Source organism: Eucyclogobius newberryi, unplaced genomic scaffold, assembly GCF_026437365.1.
Source record: "Eucyclogobius newberryi isolate DKJ021-1_F unplaced genomic scaffold, fEucNew1.0.hap1 SCAF_18, whole genome shotgun sequence".
NCBI classification, from domain to species: Eukaryota; Metazoa; Chordata; class Actinopteri; order Gobiiformes; family Gobiidae; genus Eucyclogobius; species Eucyclogobius newberryi.
The window spans coordinates 22,545,888-22,557,425 of record NW_027315812.1 but is presented as its reverse complement, the minus strand read 5'-3'; the positions used below and the strand labels follow the sequence as shown (position 1 = coordinate 22,557,425).

Genomic DNA, 11,538 nt, shown 5'->3' with positions numbered 1-11,538 from the left:
CCCGGAATAATGCTTTACAACTTCCGGTACTTCGTCAAATGTGTTGATAACATACAGTACGGGCACGAGTAATGCGTTTTGAGACGTGTCTTTCAATCGTATGTGATTTTCTCCTTGTCTTTTTGACGTGTTGAATGACTTGAAGGTCTCGTGAGTTGCATTGAAATCCACAGATGACTTTATTTTGAAGGGACGCGTCCGTTCTCGGTGTCACTGCCCTTTAGCCCGTTGGAGCGTAAATGTGCCTGCGCATACTCAATAACGCGCGTGTGTTTGGGTGTCTGCGGGGATTGGACTGGGCTCGAGAATGCGCAGATTATTTGGCTTCAAACACGCAATAAAATGTAAAATAAAGGGGTCACAGCACGTAACTTGAATTGGTTATTAAAAAAGGTGATGAGTATGGAAGAAAACTAAATCTACAGTAAAAAATAAATAAAACTAAATCACAAATTTGTCATAATAATAATGATGATAATGATAATGATAATAATAATAATAATAATAATAATAATACAAATATACTATGCATCCATCCAAATTTAAATATGAATACGTTTGGAGTTCAAGTTTTTACAAATATCTTTATTTTATGTATGTTTTTGAAGTTTAAATTGGACAGTGTTATGGACAATGGGATTACTCCCACTAGATGTTTTATCATTCTAAGTTAAAAACGTGACATATAGAGTAAAATCAAAACAAAACAAAAAATGACAAAGACAAACAGAAGCAAATTCAGTGAGGATGAAAAAGAAAATACTCAAAGGCAAACCGTTTTTGAGGAAAAACCACAAACACCACCACAACATCATCATCATCATCATCATCATCATCATCATCATCATCATCATAAAAGACAAACAAAAACTGTAATATAGCTCCTCCAGGTCCTCACTTCCACCTCGTGAAAGATAAAGAAGAAAAACTATGGAGTTAGGATGTAAAGTAATGTAAAAATTACTGAAAAAGAAAGGAGATATCAGTTAAAAGTCTCCAAGAGTCGCACCGGCCTAAATGTCTCGTGGTGAGCTGTCCTTAGCTCCGGTGCTGAACGCGGAGTACGGAGCTGTCCATTTCAGCACCACAGGAATATAACAGCGTCAGCAGGTCAGAGGCTCTCTAAATCCCGTGTTCCAATTCACTACTCCTCTGTCAATTATCTTGTCAATACGTTGGTCACTAGTCTGTTGATTGTTGTTTATGTATTGCCAAATTTGCGACATCTTGTGGACATACTGTAGACGACCACAATGGGGGTCACTGGGTAATCAGTCTGATTTATTTACAACTGCATTTGCTCCCATCTAAAAGGCTTTCCATCACAAACAGGAAATAAGGAGGAGCATTTGCAGAGATATATTAAAGACACTATACTAAATATTTATCATATTGTTTTAATCCTCAAATTATTATTTTTAACCTTTTTATATAGCTCTTCAAAAAAAAAAAGTTTTAATTTATTTTGCTCTAGGAATTGCATGTATCAATAGAATTTCTCCCTGAGGATTAGTAAGTCTAATCAGGAAATTATACTAAATATAGGAACAAAGCATGATTAAAAAAAAAAAAAAAAAAGGTTTTTATTGCAAAGAAAATCGTTGATAAATAAATTCATCGAACAATGACATTTATTTCCACATACCTGACTCATATTTGACCTGGAGGAGCTGCACCAATCAATCTCCATGGAGAATGAGGATATATCACTTTAAGGATATTAAGTCTGGGCAGGTGGGAACCTTTATCATTTTATTAGCAATTCAACAACAACAACAACAGTTCAGAATAAAGGCTCATCATGCCTCTTGAAACAGGGACTCAAATATCAAATTCCAAATGGCCCCATAATTCAGGAAGCTGAGCAGCCCGTCCAATGTGCTAGTGTATATATATATATATATATATATATATATATATATATATATATACACATACACACTAGCACATTGGACGGGCTGCTCAGCCTCCTGAATATATATATATATATATAGATTACAGATTACACTTTACGTTAAAAAGGCTTTTGACATGTTAATTTTGATTCGCACTGAATCCAGAGGCTCTCATTGCACTCTAAACGTTGTGGTGTGAAATGGTTGTCGGGAATGACTTCCAGTTGAGCCGTTTTCTTGTAATTGCCTCTTTTTGCTCGACGTCTGAACAGCAGTTGAAAATCCATAATAGCAGTGATAAAAAGAGTCAATAAGAGTCTGTGTTTGGCCCGTTAAAGCTGAGAGAAGAGTTGCGCTGCGCTGTCCACATTCACAGGCTCTTTTGGGGCCTCTCTGACCTGAAAGAACAATAAAGAATGCGTCAAATTATTACATGTAGTTTTTAACAGCAATCTGTCCAACTTTTGTATTTGACCTGAGTGCTTTTCTTGGGCTGAGCAGCAACTGATTTTGACACACTTTTCACATCCCTCTGAACTTCTGTGAACTTCTGATTGAGAACCTCCACCTTCTCTTTCTTAAGTGTATTGATCTGTAAGATAAATAGAAATTGAGACCTCAGGAGTTGCACACACACAAAATCTCTTCTGCAATCGAGAAACGTACGTGTTTTAATGAGGTCTTGACCGGTTTGGCTTTGTTCTTCACCTTCAAATGTTTGTTTGCCACTTGGAAAACGTTTGGCTGTTTTTTGCCTTTTTGTTTATTCTTTCCCATCTTTCCTGTAGAAAAAGAAAATAATAAATCATTTTGAAAATCATTTGTGTTTTATTTATCTGCGTGAAGCTCTGATACTCAAGATAGACTTCAATCTGAGGTTTGTTTTAACACAATCTAATCATGAGGAGGTTGAAACTACAATTACAGAGCTGAAGCTAGAACCCATGGATGAATATACTTGTGTTAATTGATTATTGAGATAATTGTCAAATAATTTAGTAATTCAATAATCGTTATCTGGACTACAGACAGACTCCAAAACATGCTGTGTGTGAGTGAAGATGTTTTATGAGTCGCATGAAGCTCATCGTAACATTTCGCTTTCTGAACAAGTAATCGATTAATTAGAAGAATAACGGCTGGACTAATCGATCACCAAAATGATAAATGACTCTACAAACAGGATTATCTTTTCCAGTAAGTGGACTCACTGGCGCCTGAGCCTCTACAGAATATCATGTACCTATTGTCTTGTTGTACTGTTTGTCCATGTGCTGTCTTTTATTTTTTTTTCTATGGACCAAATAAAGTAAGTGTTCGAAATAAAGCTAATGATAATGATGATAATGATGATGATTATTAGTTGCAGCCCTATGGTAGAGTAATACAATTTTCACACCAACGAGCTTCACTTCATAAATATCAGTATCTTTAATCAAAAGAAATATAATCTAAAATAGAGAATGTTTTAGACCCATGTAGTTTGTGTTAGCTAGCATTTAAAACACATGCGCACGAACTCAAATCACCATAAATATTGTTGATTTAGTTTAATTCCGCAGCGTAAACCTTCTTGCTTTAAGCACAAAGAGCACCGTACGCTTTTCATGCGCTGTATGTCAGATAAAAAGGGATAAAGTACCTTCTTAAGTTGTTGTTGATTTTTTCACGTGAGGCTGTGAATACGTTCGTCCCTTCTGAACTACGTCATTTTCGCGCGACTTGTTTCCAGCGCGAAACAGCTGTGGCCACTAGAGGGCAGCAGAAACATGTACTGTGTATCTATGGTTCTGTGGATGCAGAGTTCAACAAAACATAAGTTTTCTTTTATTTACTATTATTGAGATAATTTTGCCATAAAAAAGGTAATCAGTGCAGGAAGTCACATTTGTAGACATATAACTAGAAAAATAGATTATTATTAATATGATTATGATTATGATAATATTATTATTATTATGCTCTTATGCTTCCATGCTTTATTGTACGATATTTTATTATGTTATGTTGTATACAATTTTATTTGTATATTGAGAGGCAAGTTTCAGTGCATAGAACCCACTTAAAAGCGCATGTAGCCTATATCGATTTATGGAGTAACGGAATACAGAATATATGAAATATGAGGATTATAAAAAGGAGATTTTTGTTCTTGTACAAAATGTATTGTCAAATAACAAATTGACATGTTTCAAAGTTACCATTGAAATGTGTCAAGGTAATACATCATCTCTTACTATTTTATAAATTAAACGACTGAACTTCTATTTAAGGAGTATGACCAGAATGTTGCTTAATTCTACTCCTTCCCAAAAACAAGTATAAGCTACATTACTGTTTTGGTCCTAATGCTTGAGACAATTAAATCATGCATTTATTGTACTTGGCTTAGATTTAATGATTTTTTTTTTTTTTTACAATTACAACCACAAACAAATACATTAATCTAATCTAATCTAATCTAATCTAATCTAATCAGTCATTCTATAAACAACCATCATGGACACTCCACTATTCTACTTTGCCTGAGGGCCATCACTATTCATCAGCACATTCAGTCCACTCAAAGTATAACCTCAATCTCATGATGCGTGTCATATGATTTGCCAACTTTGAGAAAGGTTTTACAGTGTAAAGCCTATTTCAAACTAGAGACAGTCACTAGAACTCGAGTTTCGTTGTGCCTTTATTTGAAGGGAGAAAAAACAGATAATTAAACTACATTGCGTTATATGCCTTTTAGAATAGTAATGGTTGGTATGAATTAATCATGTGAAAAATGTTGGTTGCAATGTCAATTAAATAACAGTAGGTGTCAGCAGAATGTCACTATTGGCCCCTGCGTAACCAAGGGAACGCGGTGCCTTTTCTAACCTACAATGTCATCTATCTTATTTTAGGACGTGAGAAAATATGGCGTGGACAATAATTCGACTTGGCGCTTTCGGGTTCCGCGCGTCGTTTTGCTCTCACTGCAGCTTTGACGCATTCCGTCACACGCGGATCCTGATGTGGACTGGCGCGTCCTTCAGCTAAAACACTCACTATTGATTAACTCCGCTCGGGGGAAATCAACGCCAGACGCGCTCTTTGCCCCGGTTGTCCGCTCTCCTCCTCCTAACGCCACTGCGGTCCGTCGTGTCACTGTCATCACCGGGTAAAGCGTGTCGGGAGTGTCAAGAGGAGACGGGGAGATCCATGGATCCATCAGGAGCAGGAGCAGGGGCCCCGTCCCAGCTCACAATGTGAACTCCTCCCGTCCCAGCAGCAGCCACCGCGCGCATCCGACAACAGCACGCACGCAGACACGCACGCAGACACGCACGCAGACACGCACGCAGACACGCACGCAGACACGCACGCAGACACGCACGCAGACACGCACGCAGACACGCACGGATGGGGACAGGGGGGGCCCTATATAAGCGGTGCAGCTGTCAGGTGGAGGACACTGCCTGCCTTTGCGTAAGAGGAGCGCGCACGTCACCGGGATTCCATACTCTCATTAGACCCTCGAAGTAGTGACCATGTCTTGGGGATACGCGGCAGATAACGGTGAGGACATAATGATAAATAATGTGGAGAGGGTGTAATTGGCACAATCCCGTTGCATTCGCACTTTGAAATTCATAATTGATGTTGCAAATCTTGCAGGGCCAGAAAAATGGTGCAAGAACTTTCCGATCGCCGATGGACCACGGCAGTCTCCCATTGACATCGTGCCCGGGGCCGCGGCGTACGACTCCGGCCTGAAGCCCCTCAACATCAAGTACGACCCCTCCACCTGCATGGACATCCTCAACAACGGACATTCCTTCCAAGTGACCTTTGCAGACGACAAAGACAGCTCTAGTAAGTCGCCCTTTTTTACTGCACTAATTGTTACATTCCATTGTCAGTGTGGATTAATTGGAAGAAGCGTTCTCTGTCCCAAGAAATGCTTTGTGCAAATGAGCATATTTGCAGTGAGAGCGTATGGATTCCCAACACAAAGAGACTGGTCATGACTGGGCTGCAGCTACAAAACACCTGCATCTTAAATATAAATGTTGCATAAAGTGTCCTACCTCTCTTTGATCTTAAATGATGTGTGCATTTGGGTGGGAAATATATAGAAAAAATAATAATATTGTACATTTATAATATCAAGTATGTCGTCTATAATTAAATTTAATTAAAATTACACCAAAAAGAAATGATTGAAAGTCAAATGTATTCTATTAAGTGACATTTCTTCACTTTTGAGGTTAATTTTACGTACGGTACGTTCCCCTTTTGTGCTAGACTTGAACCTGGACAAAGACATTTACATAAGCACATTCTCGATGCACTGTTAAAAGATCGTCTGAACATCCAGATCATTCAAAAGAGTATTTTAATTGTGGATATCGCCCTTCCTTTCAGTATATCGCTGTTATTCATATCAGAGAATGTTTTTTTCCATGCATTTTTTATAAACTGTAGGAACTCGCTGTTCCCATCCAGAGGGCGAGCACTGAACAAAGCCCCCCGATTGCAATTGCATTTGTAACGCGGCCCCTGTCCTTAAACTTCTTTCCCACGACAAAGCTTTTTCTCCAACGCGTCGGGGTCAAAAGAGTAAAAAACGAAGGTTACATTGCAAACGGCACACAAGCCCGGTTAACTATTAATGTACCATGTCAATCCTTCAGGGTCGTATGACAAAGGACTTCGTGTTCTTTTAAGCTGTAATTCCACTCTGTGTTTATAGCAATTAAAAACAGTGATTTACAATGCTGGTTATGTAATCCCAGGATTATGTTAAAAGAGGATGCTTAGTTCTGTGTCATCTTATTCTCCAGGATATGGGTTTAAAATAGTGCTTTTGTCGTGTCTTGTCACCGCTCATGTGATGCCACGTGCTGGACTCTGCTCTATGTCGGTTCTATTTAAAAGCGTCCACACTTCAACAGCCAATACAGCAGAACAATAGAGAGGTCCTTACAACAATGTACGTACGTGTCTCCTCCGTAAATAGGTACATTGCGTAAGACTGGAAGTAGATTTGAGATTGGTTGACAATACCTGGACATCGGTTTGTTGTGTCATTAGTGATATGAATGGTGTTTGTGCAAGTGAAGAAGTCTTATCTCCTTGGTAACGTAAAGTGTTCTCATATGTCGGCCTCCAAACCAAATATCGACAAGAAATGGATTGCAAGCCAGTAGATGATCGCTCTTTTTGTCACTCCGGGTCTGAAATGACTGACCGTGCGTTCACTCTGCAGCTCTCCGCGACGGGCCGATCTCGGGGGTCTACAGGCTGAAGCAGTTTCACTTCCACTGGGGGGCCTCTGATGATAAGGGCTCTGAACACACGGTGGCTGGGACCAAGTTTCCTGCTGAGGTAAGAGTCCTTTATCGGTAGTATGTTTGCTCATTATGTAACAGTATTGAAAAAAATATGTTTGTTTTTTGCCCTGTAGCTCCATCTGGTGCACTGGAACACCAAGTACCCCAGTTTTGGGGATGCCGCGAGCAAACCTGATGGTCTCGCTGTGGTGGGGGTTTTCCTGAAGGTCAGTCTGACGTTAGATTGTGTTAAAAAAAAGAAATGTAGCTCTTCCAGATTATTATTATTGTTTATTAGCCCTACATGCGGTACCTTTTCCACTCAACACAACACAAAAAAATCTCATATTTTTTGTCCTTTCAGGTTGGAAATGCCAACCCAGATCTCCAGAAGGTTCTTGACTGCTTCAATAGCATCAAGGCCAAAGTACGTCTCCTTCTTTTAAACCACATTTACAGACAATGGCGCGCTTTCCTCTCACCTTCCATTGCAACTTGTTTCAGGGAAAGCAGACCTCCTTCACTGACTTCGACCCTGCCACTCTCCTGCCCAAGTCTCTGGACTTCTGGACCTACGATGGCTCTCTGACCACGCCCCCTCTGCTGGAGAGCGTCACCTGGATCGTCTGCAAGGAACCAATCAGCGTCAGCTCTGAGCAGGTAAAGGTCGCTCACAGGGACTATTGAGGTTTTAGCTTACGCCGGCGCCGGATCGCTGACCGGTAGCACTCTCTTAACCTCAAACATGATGAATGAAATCATTGTTTGAGTTATCCATACAACTGAGATGAAAACTTATACCGTTTATTTACCCAATGATACACTTGGGGTGGTGACAGTAAGAAGTTCAGAAGTTCAGTGCAACCACAGAACTTCAGAGGCTGTAGGAAGTGAAAGTGGTTAAGCAATGAACCAGTCTGAGTCTAATCAAGCAGTTCCCTAGTAAAGAACAGTCTACGGTAATGCAACGTATATTTTAAACAGGCACACATTTAAGCTGGAATTTACGTCATCGAAATTACGATGATTGATTTCTCTGTAACGCCTCCTACGCTCATGATCTCACTGAAACCTGGTGTTGCAATCGTAACCTTCACACCGATCGTAAGATGTGATAAATAAGTTAATTATAGAAGCATAAAACATGTAACAGGAAGCAATAATGTGATATTAATTTATCATTAGTGGCGTCCATCATTATAAGAAACCAATTCAACTTTTTACAGAAATAGGAGATTCAATTGTACTCAAATGTGTTATAACTGATCTATAAACATATGACGTGCTTGTAAAAGTGAATTATGTAACTTTTCTGGACCTGTTTGCCTCCATCGAGATGTTATTGCTTTGAAAAGTTCCACAGTACGGCATTTAAAGGCCCTGTACCTGCTTTGTAGTGTCTTAAAAAGATGGAAAAACACAACTAGTAAACAGTTTTCGGCGGCCCAAACGCATTTCTAGCATCCTAATTATTCACCATGATGAGTGGAGTTTTGCCAACACGGTCATGCGTTCCACTTCCTGGTTCACGGAGGATAAAGCGCTCTATTTTTAGATGCAGACAGCACACTGCGGTCTCATTTGAAGTCTCTGCTCTGAGGCAAAACAGATTATATCACATGAAAACAAATCAGTAGAGCCTGTTTAACATATCTATATCTTACAATTCCCGGTGGTGTATTTGAAAATGTATACATTCTGTCCGTGGGTTCACCTTACCACAAACCTTATCCATAATTTAGCCGCGCGTCATCATCTGCTTGTTTCCGTGGAGATAGTAGATAAAATAAGAACCTTTAGCAACGCAAAGTTCAAGAACAGCAAGAGAACCGAATAATACAGTAATTTAAGTTCCTTTTCATACTGTGGAACGTTCCAATCAAAGCAATAACGTTTCCATGCCGATGAGGAGGGGCAGACCTTCCCTCCTTTAAGCCCCATGTTGTTTTAGTGAGTGACACAGGAGTCGTTCTAACTTTCTTGTGTTTTCGCAGATGGCCCGATTCCGCAGCTTGCTGTTCACGGCCGAAGGTGAGACCGAGTGCTGCATGGTGGACAACTACCGCCCCCCCCAGCCCCTCAAGGGCCGCGCCGTTCGCGCTTCCTTCAAGTAATGCCCCGGCCCCTCCCCCACCACGACCCTCCTTCTGCCCCAGTGCCCTCACCCTTCCCCCCTTTGCCCTTTGACAATTGTCCTGCAGTGAGCACATCTCGCCCGTCCAATATTTCTTGCACTGAGAGTAAATACTAAGGAGGAGTAAGGTAGGGTTATACCTGACGCGTTCACGGGAAGTCTCCGGTCATACGGGTACGTTTGGGTTAGCGCTACGACCACGCCCACTTTTAGGTGAAAACAAACTGTTAACAGAAAGGCGGGAGATAAGAATTGAATTAAAATTTTCACCAACATTTCCGTCCATGGCTCCAGTATCAATATTTTGTTGTATTTTGGAGTAAAACAATACAATTTTAACAATTTGTATGCCCCGCCTCTCTGTTAACACTGTTTGAATAGCACTAGCACAAAAGAACTTGTATGACCGGAGACATCTATAGCTACAAGTATAATCCAAGCTTTAAGTGATAATCGTTTGCCTCTTCTACTATTTGACATTTTTGTATCTTATGACATTTAATCCAACCAAAAGGAGAGGTTTGTTTTGATCATGTCAAACCAGAGAATCCGAACAGTCGCACAAGCCATCGAGCAGTGTCATGATACAACTGCAAAGACGACATTAAAGAGAACAAGTTTGCAGATACGCTGGATGCTATAAACAGATGGCGTTAGCTAAGTAGTGGTCAGTATTTGTGTGCTGTCTACTACTTTAACAAAACAAATCTAAAAAATCACTTTAAACCATTTTTGGATTATACAATTTGTGCCAATTTTGAAAGCCATTTGAAAAGGGCTTGTCATTCTTTACGTTTTAGGCCAAGAGAACTCATCTTTTGTATTTTAAATGGTGCTTAGTTAGCTGGCTGGGAGCAAAAGGCACAAGCCTAGTGCGGAGGAATGGGACCACCGTACATTGGGCCATCTGTGAAGTGCAAGGTGCAGATAAAAATGATTTTGGGCTCTTACACTCCACCCTCCTGTCACCGCTGCCAGTCCGAGCGTAATCTGACCGACGGATTGGCAGCGGCTTAGTAAATATGTGCCGGACCACCCCCATCACGACCAAATGAGTCCAAAATCCCCCTCTGGCTTTTCCGCACTAACGTCCCTGTAAGAGCACAGTAGTAGTAGCAGCTCTACAGGCGCTGACCTTCTTATTGATTCACAGAGTACACGAGGACAGCGGCCTGTGCTAGCTGCTCCCGCCAGGACAGTTATTGCTTTTTGTTACAGCATGTTGTTTAAAATGTGATGTGTAGGTGGATTATGTTTTTAAGTCTGATGCACGGCCTGGCTACTTACTATGGGCGCAAACTACTATTTTTGGGGGGGACGATTGAAATTGCAGCTAGTCATTATTATGTCATTCATGCATTTTGTTTTATACATTTAGCTAAGTTAAGTCTTAAGTAATTCAGTATCAAAATGAATGATTCTGATGCCCTATTAATGCTTTAAATGAGCACGCATCTGCTAAACTGGTCAACTAACAAGCTAAACTATAAAAACCAAGGAAGAGAAAAATCTGCCAACAGAAAAGGGTAAAAATGGAGAAAGCCCCTGCAGAGAATTGTTAACTAAGAGTGAAGTGTGTCCGGGTTGTACAGGGTCTCTGTCAGCACTTACGAAACATGCAAGAGTGGTTCAGAATTGCAGTATGTTTTTACGTTAAGATTGTAATGAACTCAAATGAAAGAATGGGAAACACGCCTTATGCCAGTCACTTATGCCAGTTGAACTCATCCAGCACGATGTGATGTTTTGGACTTTTTAGTAGTAATAAATATATTTTATGAAAAAATAACTTTGGCTTTTGTGTTGTCATTTTATTATTACAACCTTTGGGGGAAAGTTGTGGTGGAAAATACTGTCAAAAAACAATATAATCAGTAAAAAGTATGTTTTTTTTGCATACGTTATTACAACATTTTTATTCTTTATGTTGCTTATTCTTAGTGTTCCCTTTCCTTGTTTCCACACAGCTGCATGTAACATTTTAGAAAAGGCTTGCTAAATGACTAGGTGGAATTTATAACTTGGTACTGTCACCGTGTTTACAGCCACGTGCAAACACCCACTACAGCACTGTATGAGGTCAGCCGCAGGTCACCATAACACAAATCTGCCAGTAAAACCTTCTCTACAAACATTGTACAGAATCTCTCTTGATATTTCATTCTGATTAACCTGAAATTCGAACTGAAATTGACAA

General features: G+C 40.1%; 2 protein-coding genes across 3 annotated transcripts; one reads left to right on the top strand and one right to left on the bottom strand.

Moving 5' to 3' along the window:
• Positions 1 to 1,951: 1,951 nt before the first annotated feature.
• Positions 1,952 to 3,684, bottom strand: LOC140364252 (ribosomal biogenesis factor-like). Of its 2 annotated transcripts, none has more exons than XM_072450349.1 (4): positions 3,295 to 3,317; positions 2,562 to 2,677; positions 2,371 to 2,487; positions 1,952 to 2,293 (listed from the first exon to the last, which is right to left on the bottom strand). In XM_072450349.1, exons 2-4 carry the CDS (start codon positions 2,670 to 2,672, stop codon positions 2,228 to 2,230), a joined length of 294 nt encoding a protein of 97 aa, XP_072306450.1. In that variant the 5' UTR covers positions 2,673 to 2,677; positions 3,295 to 3,317; the 3' UTR covers positions 1,952 to 2,227. The 2 variants fall into 2 exon arrangements, with proteins under 2 accessions (XP_072306450.1, XP_072306449.1); XM_072450348.1 differs by lacking the exon at positions 3,295 to 3,317 and adding an exon at positions 3,538 to 3,684 and having other exon boundaries at positions 1,953 to 2,293.
• A 1,546-nt stretch (positions 3,685 to 5,230) lies between these two features.
• LOC140364765 (carbonic anhydrase 1) lies at positions 5,231 to 11,128 on the top strand. Its single transcript, XM_072451118.1, has 7 exons — positions 5,231 to 5,450; positions 5,550 to 5,747; positions 7,144 to 7,262; positions 7,342 to 7,434; positions 7,572 to 7,634; positions 7,712 to 7,867; positions 9,202 to 11,128. The coding sequence occupies exons 1-7, from the start codon at positions 5,423 to 5,425 to the stop codon at positions 9,319 to 9,321; spliced, it is 777 nt and encodes a 258-aa protein (XP_072307219.1). The 5' UTR covers positions 5,231 to 5,422; the 3' UTR covers positions 9,322 to 11,128.
• The last annotated feature ends 410 nt before the right edge of the window (positions 11,129 to 11,538 follow it).